At 40.8% G+C, this 17,046-nt stretch overlaps 1 protein-coding gene across 1 annotated transcript in view; it reads left to right on the top strand.

Moving 5' to 3' along the window:
• skic3 (SKI3 subunit of superkiller complex) overlaps positions 1-16,214 on the top strand; it is a 146,721-nt gene extending 130,507 nt beyond the window's left edge. The window contains exons 34-41 of the mRNA XM_068029718.1: positions 3-114; positions 3,404-3,532; positions 4,670-4,794; positions 5,697-5,855; positions 8,108-8,260; positions 9,592-9,722; positions 13,905-14,028; positions 15,407-16,214. Coding sequence (XP_067885819.1) covers positions 3-114; positions 3,404-3,532; positions 4,670-4,794; positions 5,697-5,855; positions 8,108-8,260; positions 9,592-9,722; positions 13,905-14,028; positions 15,407-15,484 — 1,011 coding nt within the window. The 3' untranslated portion in view covers positions 15,485-16,214. The remainder of the gene's footprint in view (positions 1-2; positions 115-3,403; positions 3,533-4,669; positions 4,795-5,696; positions 5,856-8,107; positions 8,261-9,591; positions 9,723-13,904; positions 14,029-15,406) is intronic.
• The last annotated feature ends 832 nt before the right edge of the window (positions 16,215-17,046 follow it).

Genomic DNA, 17,046 nt, shown 5'->3' with positions numbered 1-17,046 from the left:
AGAATGCTCTTTTGTTCAGTGCCGTAAATCAGTTGGCAGCAGGTAAACATGCAGCAGACAATAAAAAGAATAACGCATTAAAGACTATCCAAAAGGCAGTCCATCTGTATCCAGGTAAGAATGCCAGTCTGTGTTTCAAATTAAAGCAAAAAATACTTTCCCCGTCACCTGCCCAATATGTGTCAAAATAGTCATAGGCCACCAAAGGCCATTTGACTCACTGTGTTTGTCGTAAAAGCATCGCTTGGCCTCTGGCTCCAGGTTCATCTTTTTTGAAGGTTCGGCAAGACTCTTTATCTTATTGGAAGGCAATTTTGCAGAAACAAATCTGCAAGTATTAAACTTGAGATCCTCATGGTAAATTTGATACAAAATTGACACTAATCTACCAAGATTATCAGTCTCAAAAGAACATGTTAAACCCTCCAAAAGATGTTCCAGTAACTTCATATCCTTGGTTCTGTTATCAGTGCTGATTTTAACTGAGTATTTGTTAACGGACTACTTGACAGTGAATTCACTGGCCATGAACTCACTATTAAGCATGGTGTGATACTAGTTATCTAAATATTTCTAGTTCTGGTTGATGAGCAACCCACCTCCACGAAGGAGTGTTGGAATTGGGGCAACAGATTACCATATCAGCCAACATCATTTGGTTTTGATTTAACAATAATATCACAGAATTACATAAAAATTGCAACATGGAGACAGGGCATTCAGCACAACAAGCCTGTGTTGGTGTTTATCCTCCATACAAGCGGCAGTCCTAAGCCCATGAGCCTATCCTATTCCCATAAGCCACTTTTTTTCAACTATCAACCCTCATGGCTTCTGCATCAGTCACTGACACTGGCAATGCATTTCATTGCCTTACAAACCATATATAAAAAAACCTATGAGGGGCGGCACAGTGGCGCAGTGGTTAGCACCGCAGCCTCACAGCTCCAGGGACCCGGGTTCAATTCTGGGTGCTGCCTGTGTGGAGTTTGCAAGTTCTCCCTGTGTCTGCGTGGGTTTCCTCCGGGTGCTCCGGTTTCCTCCCACATGCCAAAGACTTGCAGGTTGATAGGTTAATTGGCCATTATAAATTGCCCCTAGTATAGGTAGGTGGTAGGGAAATATAGGGACAGGTGGGGATGTGGTAGGAATATGGGATTAGTGTAGGATTAGTATAAATGGGTGGTTGATGGTCGGCACAGACTCGGTGGGCCGAAGGGCCTGTTTCAGTGCTGTATCTCTAAACTAAACTAAACTACTCTCAAGCCTAAATCGCCTACATTTAATCTTATAATCGGGACCATTCAAGAAAATGGTCTATTTTTATATACTATTTTCAATCTCTTCATAATTTTAAACTCCTCTATCAAATCACACTGTAATTACCTCTGTTCTAATGAAAATCGTTCCAATTTTTGAAATCTTTCTTCATATTTCTATTGCCTCATACCAGACAGCACGCTAATGAATGTGTGTTTTACCGTCTCTGTTGGAAGAATGTTGAGGCAATTTATTGGCTGCTTTCAAATTGCCATATCTATTTGAGGTGCTGCTTTCATGGTTTGTGAACCTGATCCCCAAATGCTATTTCTCTTTCACATCACTTAGCCTTCTTCCAGTTACTACATATATTTTTTTTAAAGTCAAACGTCCTACCTCGCATTCGCAAGACATTGAATTCCATCTGCCACTTTTTCTGCCCAATGTGTGCATCAGTCTTCTCTGCTGCATATATTCCTTCATTCACGAATATTGCACTGCACCTTTTTCTTTAAAACCTGTTATGTCCTGCCTAAAAATAATGTAACCCAATATATTTATTTTCCACTCCTGCCAAGTTTGCAACCAGGTTTCTGTTGTGCTATTAAATCTATATCTTCCTGTGAGAAGTAATTACTTCAAATTCCCACAGTTTATTTCCTACGTTCTGAGCACTGCACATTCTTTTTCTTTGTATTTAATGCTACTCCTTTTTGCCTTGATGTTCGTCCCACGCTAACAGCTCATTTTTTTTTATCTTGGTCTTTCCTCTGCTCATAACTGATCATTCTTTTTTCCCTCGGCCCTTTATTCTTCTGGCATGTTTGCCTTTTTGCTAAATTACTTTATAATTGTATACCTCCCTTCTCTATTTTGCTTTTACTGTCCATGTCCCTTTCCTTCCTAGTTTGAATCACAGGTCACTTCCCCATTTATCTGATTTACTTGTTTGTGTAGCTTCCTTCTCTTTCATATGTAGTTCACCTTGCAGAGTAGCTCCCATCTTCCACAAAACTGATGCCAAAGCCCCAGAAAACAGAAACTTTTTTTGGCAGCACATCTTTAGCCAAACGTTGAGTTCCCTAATCTTCCTACCTGTTCCTATTCTAGCATGTGGCTCGGGAAGTAACCTGGAGAACCACCCATTACATCTTGCCCTTAAACCTCCTTCCTAAGCTACTTTACTCTTTTGATAAGGCTTCAGGCCTTTCCTTTTCTATATTGTTGGCCCCCTTATAGATTACGATGAATGCCAACTTTACTTCCCCATCAATAATTATTTCCAGTTTTTCCAAAATGCCATTTACCCTTCCCTTGGAGGCAAAAAGCCTTAGTCAGGACGGCAATAGATTAATGGCTGCCTGCTTCGGAGCCTTCTGGCTACTACACAAAATTAAGCCTAACTGATGGTTTCCAGTATCTGTAAACAATGGTTACTGACTTTTGCTCTATCTTCTTGCTGGCTCTTCCTTGTGAGGTTTAAATGTTCCAGTTGTTACAAGTGTAAGATGGATTATAACTAACCAAGGAATTAATTTAATTATAATTTTCAATACAAGCCACAAATGCAAACAATGCACATAATTTTTAAACCTTGAATTATAGTTTACTCCTTGTTTCTACATTTAAAATCCAGAAACAGCCATGTCTGTGAATTAGGCCTGTTTGCATTCACTGCTGTGCTTTATTTCCTTCATGTTCGTGCTTTGCACAGTAACGTTCTTAGCCATTAAATGGCTGTTCAACCACTTTAAAGACACAAAATAAACATTATTGCAGATAAATTCTGATTGGCCAAATTTTTACCAATAAGGCTAATGACATCCAATTGAACAAACATACCAAGTAGAAAACTGAAATAGTTAGGATTCTGTTCACTGCTGTTTAAACAAAAAAAATGGCTTGATTAACATTTTGGTTTCTTAAAAAAAAAACTATCACCATTTGTCACCTTTAAATGTAAAATTAAAGTTAAGATAATTACCTTAGTATTTTCCTGTTTTAGAACTCAAAATGGCAGTACAGCAGACTATCATTCTGCTAATGTGTGTTGTAGCATGAAAAAATAATGAATGTTGTTACCTGGTACTTACTGTGACTTAAGTAATTGTTTTTATATGCTGGACTGGCTTTTATTTTGCAGATGATCCTGCTGTTTGGGCCAGTTTAATGGCAGCCTGTTATATGGAAAAAACATTATCACATTTAAAAGATATAAAACCAAAGCAAACCGCATTAGAGGAGATGTTTGTTACAGCGATCACGGCAAAAGGTGGGTGTTGGATTTTACAACTTTAATTTACATGGTTGGTTGCCTATTGGGCTTCATCTGTATCCTTTCATTTCAGTGCTCCATATATTGAGCTGAGCTTCAAATCCAATCTATCACTAAGATTGCTTGCTTCTACCTCCATGTCATTGCCTAGCTCTGCTCTTAACCTTGCCCTCACTGTTTCTTGAAATCTTATTCATACTTTCATAACCTTAATTAAGATTTGCCTTATATTTATATTTATATTTTATATTTAGAGATACAGCACTGAAACAGGCCCTTCAGCCCACCGAATCTGTGCCGACAAACAACCACCCATTTATACTAACCCTGCAATAATCCCATATTCCCTACCACCTACCTACACTAGGGGCAATTTACAATGGCCAATTTACCTATCACCTGCAAGTCTTTGGCAGTGGGAGGAAACCAGAGCACCCGGCGAAAACCCACACAGACACAGGGAGAACTTGCAAACTCCGCACAGGCAGAACCCAGAATTGAACCCAGGTCATTGGAGCTGTGAGGCTACGGTGCTAACCACTGCGTCACTGTGCCGCCTTCTCCAATATCATTCTTGTCTGGCTCCCTAGCACGCTTGCTCGTCATAACATGTATACGGTTTGTAAATGTTTCAGTTGTTTTCTACATTAGCCTATTTTATCTGATATCTGTGCTATTGCTTAGTTTCATGCAAAACACCCTTATGATAATGCATAGTTAATAGTGTTAATTAGTGGGCGGCGCAGTGGTTAGCACCGCAGCCTCACAGTTCCAGGGACCCGGGTTCGATTCTGGGTACTGCCTGTGCGGAGTTTGCAAGTTCTCCCTGTGACCGCGTGGGTTTTCGCCGGGTGCTCCGGTTTCCTCCCACAGCCAAAGACTTGCAGGTGATAGGTAAATTGGCTGTTGTAAATTGCCCCCAGTGTAGGTAGGTGGTAGGGAATATGGGATTACTGTAGGGTTAGTATAAATGGGTGGTTCTTGGTCGGCACAGACCCGGTGGGCCGAAGGGCCTGTTTCAGTGCTGTATCTCTAAATAAATAAAATAGTTTTTATATGGCTCCTAATTGAATATTTTTTGAGGAGGAGGAGTTCATTTTGGTATACAATTTTAATATTTTTATGGTTTTATAGTAGAAACAGAGAAGACCATACCAGCTCTCTATCTTCAATCCCTAGAGAACTGGTCTCTGCAACAGGCTGCAACTGGACTAAAAGAAGTGGGCAGGCACTCTGAAGCTGAAGCCTTCTGCACTAAAGTACTGTATAATTCAAATGCAGTTTTTATATATGCAGTAGTTTAATTTGAGTATGTTTAAAGCAGAGATTGATAGATTTCTAAATACCAATGACATAAAGGGATATGGGGATAGTGTGGGTAAAAGGCATTGAAGTGGATGATCAGCCATGATCGTATTGAATGGCGGAGCAGGCTCGATGGGCTGAATGGCCTATTTCTGTTCTTATGTTCCTAATTTATTGCTCTGCAGGGTGGTGGCTGCATTAATAATCTTCAGGCCAAAAGATTCCAATGTATTTCATTAAATTTTTCATAAAAGCTTTTTAAAAATGATGGAAATAATACTCTATTGTCATGTCTGTCATCTTGAGTACAGTGACCTGGGGATCCATTTTATTCAGTCATTACTGCCACCAGTGAAATTTTAGGTATGCAGTTTCAGATCTCGAGACTTAAGAAAATGTCCTATCATTATCTATAGTATGCTACTGACAGCTGATTCATGATTTAAGGTAACGACAACTTGCATTGCACTTTTAATGTCGGAAAACATTCCAAGGTGTTTCACAGAATCCTGGAACTCCCTCCCGAAGAGCACTGTGGGTGTACCAACATCACAAGGACTGCAGCAATTCATGAACGGGAGTCATCACCACCTTCTCAAGGGCAATTATGAATGGGCAATAAACACTGGCCTTGCCAGTGATGCCAAAAAAAGAGAAATGTAATTGGACAAAAAATTTGATGCTGATCCAAAGAAGGAGATATTAGGAGGAGTGACTAAAAGCTCAGTCAAAGAGGCTAAAGGAAGGTTTTGAAGGGAGAGGGGAATTGTACAGATTAAAGATATTCTATGGTTCTATGTTCTTTAATTCACCAAGCTTTTTTTTTATTTTTTATTGATGGGCTCCTTTATTTTAGGTTCTGAAGAGGCACCCAGACCCTCCCATGGTGTTCCTATTGCTGAGACAGGTTCAATGTGAACAGCTTTTGCTTTCACGCCAGCAGCTTCTAGATACGGTTTTAGAAGAACTAAAGAAGGCAGTGATGTCGAACTTCAAATCAGTAACAGCTTGGCATGTATGTTTTGTGTTGTGATTGTGTGTTACAACAATAGGCCTTTTTTAAGTTGACTTATTGTTCTGTCTGTCTGAGAACTAGGTTTCAGGGCAGTAATTTAAAGAAAATGCTTTTTTTGCTGTTCATTGGACTCTCTCTTCCAGGTAAAAATATCCTTAACTTAAAACATCAGCATTTTAAAAAAATTCAAAGTACTGTCTACTCAATCATTAGTTTTTGCAAATGAACATACTGAGAACTATCTGAATGAAACTTTAAGAATCATCATCTGAAGCTCAAAAATAGAGGGTTATACTCTCAGTTAGATGAGGAAGGAGCTCATGTAGAACATAAACGCTGGCGTGCACTGGTTGTGCCGAATGCCCTATTTCTGTGCTGTATATCCTATGTAATTCTGTGTAAAAGTGAATGTATTGTCCTGTGTGTTTAGAAATATTCTCATTCGTTTATGGTCTCTTGGTGGGTGCCCAAGATCTGCCCCTAATGGTCCATATGTCCACATGATTTGTATTAAAATCAAGCAGCCTCCTCATAATCCCCTGAAATTTGGCAGGGTCAGGAGTGGAGTTCCTGGACAGGCACATTCTTTCCCCTCCCACCCCAGCTCCAGATCAGTTCTGGATTTTCTATTTCAGTAATATATTTTAGAGGTGAGATTTCAGATCTCAGTGGCCCGGATTTTGCAGTCAGCGGCAAAGCCATGAGAAACCCAGTTACGCCTCACTAACAAGGCTTAACTTTTTATGCAGTTTCTAACAGCAGTCTGAGAACCGGAAAGGGGAAGTTCTTGCCCAATCAGTTGGCTTCATTGACTGCTGGCTCTGACTGGGGGTGGGGGTGGTCCACAGTATAGCCTGTGGCGGAACAGTGGATGACAGACTGCAGTTTCAAGATTTCTGTGCTTGTGCTACATCTTGAAGTTGCAATCAGATTCAGAGGAGCAGTGACAGCAAACACTGACAGTTCGCTGTGAAAAACTCTATAAATTCCAGACCAGTAAGTTGGACTGCATTAGTTTACAGCCAAACTTTTAAGCGATTTCCCATTGGACCCTAATTTCATTACTCTGTGTTTTATTAGACCTGCAAGTGCTTAATGCTGACATTACTCAGAATGGAAAATTATTCCACCAGCATATCTGCTTTCCTTCACCCTAATGAGGACTCAAATTTAAAATTGTATTTTTAAAAATAGGAACTGCATGACACATTTCTTTGGATGGAATTTTTGTGCATATTGATAACATTTCTTATTTTGTCTTTTACCAAAAATTTTAAGTGTTGGAGAATTTAAGTTGTATTTTTAATACATTTCACAGGAAATGATTCCTGAGTATAACTCAAAATTTCACAGAAAAAAATCTATCATTGAAACATCACTGAAAAACCACCGTTAACACACGGATTCACAGTCATCTCTTTTAATCATACGAATATACTCTCCCATCTAGATGCTGTTGTATTTCAGAAGCAATTCACAGCCTGATTTACTGCAAAACAGCTTTTGAATCAACATCACCCAATGATATAGATTAGATTAGATTAGAGATACAGCACTGAAACAGGCCCTTCGGCCCACCGGGTCTGTGCCGACCATCAACCACCCATTTATACTAATCCCACATTAATCCCATATTCCCTACCTATACTAGTGACAATTTATAATGGCCAATTTACCTACCAACCTGCAAGTCTTTTGGTTTGTGGGAGGAAACCGGAGCACCCGGAGGAAACCCACGCAGACACAGGGAGAACGTGCAAACTCCACACAGACAGTACCCAGAATCAAACCCGGGTCCCTGGAGCTGTGAGGCTGCAGTGCTAACCACTGCGCCACTGTGCCACCCAGAGTATCTAGAGTTAAACATAGACAGTAATCTACAAGATTGACAGGCTTAGATGAGATATACAAAGAAATGCTGTTCCCATCAGCTGATAGTACAAGGACTAGGGGACACAGATTTAAGGTGTTGGGAAAGAGATGTAGGGGAAATGTGAGGAAGAACTTTTTTACGCAATGAGTTTTAATGATCTGGAATTCACTGCCTACAACGGAGGTGGAAATGGAGACGATGAATGATTTCAAAAGGAAATTGGATGGGCACTTGAGGGAAATAAACTTGCCGGGTTACAGGATTGAGATTGACTGGATTGCTCTACAGAGAGCTGGCATGGACTCAATGGGCCGAATGGCCTCCTTCTGTGCCGTTATGACTATGATTATGTTCATCTTTTAATATGTTCCCCCCCTAGTGGCTGGCAGAAGTATATAAATCTCAGGGTTTGATGATAGCTGCAGAGATGTGCTACAGGCAAGGATTGCAACTATCTTCACAGCAAGGCGATATGAATGGAAAGTTGTCAAGTCTGCTTCGATTAGCACTGCTTGCACTCTCACTCAGTAGGGTAAGGATTTCATTATTAACTGCAACTAAATTTTTGGTAAGTAGATTAAGTTTTTTTTTGGGATGTTCGGTGTGATGGTACATGCATACCACAAATGAAGGTTTTCCTGTTTTGTACGAATAAGTTTAAGTTCCATTTGTTACTCTGAACCTTGTGGCTAGAAGCTTAATTTGTGTTGCTAGATATTGCTTTAATAGAACAATTGAGCTTTCTTGATGATTTCTAATTTTAAAGCAGGCTTGATGTTTTCCACTCTTCCCAGATTTTTTGATATTTTCCACTCTTTCCAGATTTTTTGATATTATAGCACTTTGTGAAAGGCTCTTTTCTTGTCCTTAGGTGGCACCTGTTCACTTAGTAAATTCAGTGCAGGATTTTTAAAGTTCATTGAATACATCTGGTGAAAATTTGCACTGCATCATATTCTAGTTGCTATAAATTAATTGCGCATCAGTAAAGTGCAGCTAAGTCCAATTTTCATTCTCAGTAAAGAAAATTATAAACTTGATGTTTATGCTTACTTGAACCCAGTGGGATGAATTTTACTAGCCCTCCGGCATCAGGGGTCATGACGAGGAGGTGGGGGGGGAAACCAGAAAATTCTTCTAGGAGAGGCCCGCCACGCCCCCCCCCCCCCCCCCCCCCCGACGCTGAGAAGGCCCCAGCTGCATTTTACCAGTGGCGGCACATGCAAATTAACCTACCTTATCCCAGCACCCGTCCCAAGTCGATATTCCGGCCACCGGCCAGAACGGCCACGCCTTCGCGAAGCATGACACCGGTTTGGGCGGGGTGGGTAGGAGTGAAATTATCAGGGCGGGATTTGGGGAGAGCGGGGAAAACAATTGGTATTGGCTGAAGGGATGGTGGGAAGGGGTTGAAGGGCAACGGTAGCAAGGTTCGGGGGGCAAAGTTGGTGATAGGAAGAAAAGTTTTTTCATGTGTGTTAAATACATTACATGGTCTTTTGGGGGGAGTGGTGGGAAAGGGGCTTTGATCGGTTCATAAAGTTTTCACTTTTAATTTGCCCTCCATGCCCCTTTTAAAAATTAAAATTGCTGGTAAGGGCTTGCAACCATTTAAAAATGGTGTCTGTACGGTGGCGCCAGGTGCCGTTGCTGAGGACGGAGCAGCCACCCCCTCTATGTCATCGGGTGCGGCCGCTCCGCCCCCTCCATTTAAATGAGGCCCCGTGTGAAATATTGCGGAGGCTCAGCGATGGCGTTTGCGATTTGCGGCACTCTCATAAAATTCAGCCCAGTGTGTAAAACATTGATTGGGTTGAACAATATTATGTATAATAGTTTCACACTTTTGACTTTTTTTGTTAGGTTAAACTTCAAAACAATCGATGGACATCACTAGTAAAAGAAGCAACCAGTGAAGCTCAAAAGATCTCTTTCTGTCCTCTTGCTGGCCTACTCCAAGCGCTCCTGCAATTTATAGTTAAAATGGGAGCAAGGTAACATTACAACTTTACTGGAATTTGTAGATTTTATGAATGAAGTTCATTGCATCATTCCAAGCTATATTTTTCAAAATGTAAATATTTGTGAAAAGTAAAACATTAGTTTTTTTGTATGTAATGAAAGGCTACAACTGTGTAATTTTCTACTTTTCATTTTAAGAATCTTTTGTTGTATCTGATAACGTCTATTTAACTAGAAACGTACAGGGTTGTTATTTACAGGAAGATATTTAAAACTCCTGAATTTTGCTTCGAGTCAGCAGAGGTAATCGGGTATTTGCAGTGGACTAACTGCAAATTGTGAGTGTGTACAACCTAAAATTTTAAGTGGCATTTGTTTAAGGATAAATGGTTAAGTGAAACATTCATGATAAAACCATTTTCATTCTTATTTTAAATTAAAGAATTTTTGCAGAACAGACTTCAGATGCTTTGGAAAAAAAAGGTCAACGACTCATTTTCAAAAGAACTGTTTACACAAAAGAACCTAAAGTTCTTATAAAGAAAGTTATACTTATACGTTTATGTGCTGCAGATATTTTCAAATTACACATTGTGCAATGGAAAGACTAGTGGCGATTCTTGTAAAGGGCAGTGAGGCAGATCTTTAAGTTCTGATGAAAGGTCATCAACCTAAAATGTTCACTCTGTTTCTCTGTCCACAGATGCTGCCTGATCTGAGTATTTCCACCATTTTCTGTTTTTATTTGAAGCAGATCTTGGGACTGGATTTATGTGTCCTCGAGGCAGGGTTGGGGTTCGGGGGTGGCCCATTGAATCATGATGGGTTGGGGGGGTGGGGGGGTGCGGATGGTCGACCGTCACCCCGCCGCCAAGCGATTTTCCCGGGGGGCAGGATAGGCTGCCGATGTCCTTACCGCCCAGAGGCCAATTGAGGCCCTGAATGGCCATTTAAGGGCCTCCTCCCCCTACCGGTGGAATTTCTCCAGCGGCGAGAGGTGGGGAGGGGCCTCCACTATGCGGGGAGGAGGCTTGTAAAACGTGGCACCCCCCCTGCGGGACTGGGGGAGAGGTCCACTCCCCCTCGCCGGGGCCTTCCGGTCTGGCCCCAGCAACCTCGTCTCACTTACCTGAGTTCAGGGGTTCCAGCGCTGGGCCCGGGTCCAAGACATCTGGTGGTGCTGCCGATACTACTGACCTGCCAGCCCTGTGATTGGCCTGCACCTCTTGGAGTTGGGATCCCTGCCTTTTAAGGGACAGGGATCCTGGCGCAGGACACTTCACCTCCAGAACAATGGAGGATCACACCAGGGGCGTGGAAAGGCCGAGGTGGTGCTCCACCCCCCTCCCCCCCTTCCTGCCGTTTTAGCTCGGCGCCAGGAGCCCCGCCTCAAAGAACAGTACAGCACAGGAACAGGCCATTCGGCCCTCCAAGCCTGCGCCAATCTTGATGCCTGCCTAAACTAAAACCTTCTGCACTTCCGGGGCCCATATCCCTCTATTCCCTTCCTATCCATGTATTTGTCAAGATGTCTCTTAAACGTCGCTATCGTACCTGCTTCCACCACCTCCCCTGGCAGCAAGTTCCAGGCACTCACCACCCTCTGTGTAAAAAAAAACTTGCCTCGCACATCCCCTCTAAACTTTGCCCCTCGCACCTTAAACCTATGTCCCCTAGTAACTGACTCTTCCACCCTGGGAAAAAGCTTCTGACTATCCACTCTGTCCATGCCGCTTTTAACTTTGTAAACCTCTATCATGTCGCCCCTCCACCTCCGTCGTTCCAGTGAAAACAATCCCAGTTTTTCCAACCTCTCCTCATAGCTAATGCCCTCCAGACCAGGCAACATCCTGGTAAACCACCTCTGTACCCTCTCCAAAGCCTCCACGTCCTTCTGGTAGTGTGGCGACCAGAATTGCACGCAATATTCTAAGTGTGGCCTAACTAAGGTTCTGTACAGCTGCAACATGACTTGCCAATTTTTATACTCTATGCCTCCTGCACAAAATCCAGGCCTTGATGTGGTCAAAACAGATCTAACAATTAACAACTAAGTTGTTCTGCAGGTGCATGTAAGTTTTCATCCCTCATACGTGTGGGTATAGAGATGGGACTTTACTGGTGGATTGAAGGGGTTCAGAGATGGTAAGGTTTTTGCTCGGATGTAGTGCTCAAAAGTAGAGAAAAAGGAGTAGTAGAGCAAATCAGCAACTGCAGAAGTGTGATGTTGAATGGGAGGGCCAAAGGCTAGATAGTTGGGATTTTTTAAGTGTGGCTGCCAGTGACTTGGTAGAGAGTTTTACTCATGGGCAGATGCTGAAAGGGGTTGAAGGAAATTAAGAGGATGTGAGTGGTGAGAGATTATGACCGAGGCAGGAGGAGTGCACTGTCTTTCTCTAGTTCCACTTCTCCACGGGTCAAAACATATATTTAAATATTTCACCCAGTTACCAATATGGCCAGTTATATACTCTATTTTTATTTCAGAATAAAATCCACCAACCAGGTTTCTTTAATAAACAACAAAATTGTTGATTTATTATAAAACAAGACTTCTTCAGTAAAGATGTAAAGCTTATTAACACACAAGTTGAAATATGAAAGTTACCTTCGAAATTATCCCACCACACATACCAGTTAAAGAAAAAATAAAGAAGTTTTTCTCTGCAGAGATCACCTTACAAAAAAGACAAAAAATACTTTGGCCAAATACTTGTTGATTCTTGAAGGAAAAGGATAAGATATGGAGTTCCGGATGGTTCTTTATTCTGGCGTCCAGGTACACATGCATGGGTCTCACTAGACACATGCGGTAGTCACTGTGATCTTTTTAGAAGCAGTTGGTTCAGATGTCAAGAGAAAGTCTTGCAGAAGATTCTCAGGAGAAAGGCTGCATCAGTTTCTCCAGTTCCCTTACTAGATTCTCAGGGGTTTTTCATAGAGATGGACTGGGATGAACTGGTTGCCTCTCTCTCTTAGCAGGCTTACACCCCAACTGAACCGAAACAATCTCCAAAATGAAACCAACTCTTGACCGCCATAAATCTTGACATGTCACTTCTCTAAACAACTCCCCTAGTCAGAAGGCTCCTGCTGTTTACTTAGCTGAAGACATGTGACTTCCAGTAATTGTGTTTTTAAACAAAGTCCCAAAGTCCTCCTTTTAAAAAAAAAAGTCCAACATCTATAGAATCTCTTCAGTCTTTCAAATGAATCAGTTTCCACAATTTTTAAACACGAGTCCTCAAAACATATTTTAAAAAATGGAAGCACTTTCATAAGATACAATCAAGTCTTCAGAGATAGCCTTGTCAGTGATTGAGATCACTGGAATTGGCATGCTCAAAGGGATGGCCATGAATGTAGGTCGGCAAGTTTATATGAAAGGAGAGGTTGAGCGAAATTTAGAAGGCAGTGAGTTCTGAGGAGAAAGGGTAAGAGAGGGCTGAGGTAAAAGTTGAAATTACTGAGGATGATCTCATGCATAGGTTGAGGAAAGAAAGGAAGGACAATATCTCAATTGGCAATTTGGTAAGGTTGAGTGGGATGATACAGCATGAGGATTTTAAAAGGAGAGAATGTAAGAAATAAAGAGACGAGAGTTTTTTTATTCGTGTGTGGGATGTGAGCATCACTGGCTAGGCATTTGTTCCCCATCTCTAATAGCCCTTGAACTAAGTGGCTTACTAGGCCATTTCTGAAGGCAATTAAAAGTCAACCACATTGCTGTGGGTTTGGAGTCACATATAGGCCAGACCAGGTAAGGACAACAGATTTCCTTCCCTAAAGGACATTAGTGAACCAGATGGGTTTTTACAACAATCAACAATGGTTTCATGGTTGCCATTGGACTAGCTTTTAATTCCAGATTTATTAATTGAATTCAAATTTCACCATCTGCCGTGGTGGGATTTGAACCCATGTCCCCAGAGCATTAGCCTGGGCTCTTGATTGCTAGTCTAGTGACATTACCACTACGCCAACACCTCCCCTGAACAGTATCTTACAGTATGAAGTGTTTGAAGGAGGAGAAGCGCCCAGAGGAGTTGGAACAGAGACTAAGTTATGGTAATGTGATGAGGCAGATTGGGTAAGGCAAGCAGTGGAAAGTTTAGACAGTCTTTGGATTCTAATCTGTTGACTTTGTTTCCAAACTTTGAAGTGTGTTAATAACTAAATAGTACAGAATTGATCTTCCTGTTTCTTTCCTACAGGGAAACACGACGGCTGTTGGAGAGAGTGGTATATCAGCCAGGTTATACGGAGAGCATTGCCTCAGTTGCACGTTGGTACCTCCTCCGACATTTGTGGGCCAAAAATGATGATGAACTTATCACAGTAAGATTACACCTTTGGCAACCATTTTATTTTTAAACAGGGAGGATTTTCATCTGGTGTTGCTAGCATTAGTCTTAGTTATAAGGCTAGTGAAGTTTAACACTAAATTATATGTTAAATAAAAATTCATTTTGTGCTACATTCAACCCATAAAAAATGTAAGAACTTAATTTTATATTATATCTTTCACAACCTCAGGACATTCAAAGTACTTCCCAGCTAATAAATTACTTTTGAAGTGTAGTCACTGCGACAGGCAAGCTCAGCATCTAATTTGCACACAAAATCCCACTAACAGCAGTGGGATAAATGACAGTTAATCTGTTTCAGTACTTTTGATTAATGGATCAATGTTGGCCAGGATCATTCTTGCTGAACAAAAAATTACCTTTGGATGTAAAATAACTAACAGGATTTAGCTTGGTTGGTAGCACTTTCATCTCGCCCTGTTCCAGCACTCTCCTTTAAAATTCTCATTGCCTATCGTGGTCTCGCATGCTTCTTCAAAAAAGGGCCATGGTGTGTTTTTTTTTACATGCACCTGCACAAAATTATGGGGCCTGATTTAACATCTAAACGATGGTACCTCTGACAACACTGCACTTATCAGGCTCAGTTACATGCTGAAATCCTTGAGTGGGAATTGTTACCAACCGAACCAAATCTGGTCATGATTTCTTTTGCACACAAGATAATATCTCCAACAAGCAAAAGAAAATGTTTACTAGATCTATATGAAATGCTGTAGGCATGGAGAAATTGAAATGCTTATAGGTTGGAGGGCAAAAAGTGGCTAGATGGTCCAGAGAGGCAGGAATTTGAGATGGAATCCAGAGCAGCCATGTTTCCACCATGTTCAACCTCCATCCGAAATTCAACTTGGGTAGAGTGAGTCTTTCACCCGTTGTCCACAGCCTGATGGGGGTATGTCTGGGAGCAATCTGGAGCTACCTGAAGAATTCTGGCCAGCACGTTCTCTTTAGGCCCAGCAAAAAAGGCATGGGTTCTATTGGAGACCTAGTAAAGGCCTTAGAAAGAGTAAGAGGTGATGGTTTTGTGCCAACAAGCTACCTAGCTATAGGAGTAACACAGACAAGCCAAACCAATCCCTACCAATAACCCTACACATGTACTTGCAGCAGTGATGCCAAATCCTTATCATGGGTCTCCTTCTTTGTTTTCCTCATTCTCCCACACCTCCAGCACAGGCTGAGCTCAATTGTGGCAACTGATTCAGCTGAGGTTGGCTAGTTTGACACAAACCAGTTATAAACCTGGATCAGATACTTGCCAGATAAACTCCCATTACAGGAGCCTCAAAAGGATGTTCACTTGCTCAAAATTGTTTTTGTTTTAAATGAATCTACTGTACTTCCAGGTTTTACTTCAAAATGCCAAAATGAAAGGAGATTCCAGAGTGGAAGAGCTGCATAAGAAGCTTATTGAATCATCCTAATAACTAAACAAAAATAAAGATCTGACTTCAAATGCATGTACAATAAAGTCTTGCATAGGAATTGTAGCTGTGGACACTAATATTACCTGGACTTCTGGTTGTCAAATAGCAGTACCTATGGCTGGCTTTCTATGAAGCAATATGACTATAGTACCATTCTTTGCACTTTGGGCATGTAAAAAAACATTGTTTGCCAATATCTAGATCTATAACTTCTATACTGCCATCATATTTTCCTGCATTTTTCATCTTAAAAGCTGAGAATTTAAATATACTGTCATGGCCAGGAAGCATGCTGATTTCTTCATTTTTGATTGAATGCTTCCATTGTAACTTGATCAATGATCTGTAACATTGCAGTATGAATACAAAGAAATAATCATGTTCAAATATTTGTTGTAAAGGTTTAACGTAAAGTCACAACTATATGCATTCACATCATGATTTCCTATTGAAACCTGTAGTTGTATTTAAAAATTCTGTTGCAATTTTTTCTTTTAGCTATTTTATTTAGTTTCACAAAACTGATTATTACTGTTATGATGCGTGTGACTTAATGCAACCTCTATGATGGACTTAATTGTTTAAGACAAATATCATTTGTGCTTTGCATCAAATATATTCAAGTGTCAAATTTATTACACAATAGCAAATATGTAAATTCTATATTGAACTGAAATAACCTTCAAAAATGCTGCTTCAATAAAGAAAACAACTTAATCCATAAAAATACTTAAATACTTTTAAGGATGGATCTTATTGTAAACATATTACTGTTATGCCTCTTCCCTACAACATTGCTTCAGATGGTTCTATAATGTCTTATTGATCCTATAAAAAATTCAAAGGACTTTCTGTAGCAATTATGCTCAACTTGGGCCCATTCTTTGGGCCCTTTTTAAAAATAATAAAACAGCTGTCCAGAATGGATGGCTTGAATTGGTTCGAATACAAAATAGACAAGTTGAGGACGAGACAACTTAGCCAAATCCATCCCTAATGGGCAATTATAGATGCCTGAGCAGCCTGTCCTATCAGCTGTGGAATGATATTTGGCAGGTGTAATCTAGAGGGAGAAACAGTTAACTTAAAATAGAAGTGGAAAGTAATTTTGAAAAGCTGGTTAAAGAGCATTCATTCTACTAAGTGATATCCAATAATTGATGAAGTAGTGGTGCAGTAGATGTTGTCTACATGGATTTTAGTAAAGCATTTGACAAGGTCCCGTATGTCAGAAAAGTAAAAGAACATGGGATACAGGGGAATGTGGTGAGTTGGATCCAAAATTGGCTCAGTGCAGGAAACAAAGAGTAATCGTCAATGGATGTTTGTGCGAATGGAAAGCCGTTTCCAGTGGCATTCCACAGGACTCAGTGTTGGATCCCTCGCTGTTAGAAGTATATATTAATGAGTTAGACTTAAATTTAAGAGACATGATTGGGAAATTTGCAGATGACACAAAAATTGGCTGTGTAGTTGATGGTAAAGAGGATAGCTGTAGACTCCAGATAATATCAATGGTTTGGTTGAGTGGGCGGAAAAGTGGCAAATGGAATTCAATT

The sequence above is a fragment of the Heterodontus francisci genome, chromosome 4 (genome assembly GCF_036365525.1).
Source record: "Heterodontus francisci isolate sHetFra1 chromosome 4, sHetFra1.hap1, whole genome shotgun sequence".
NCBI classification, from domain to species: Eukaryota; Metazoa; Chordata; class Chondrichthyes; order Heterodontiformes; family Heterodontidae; genus Heterodontus; species Heterodontus francisci.
This window is presented reverse-complemented; position numbering and strand designations above follow the sequence as displayed.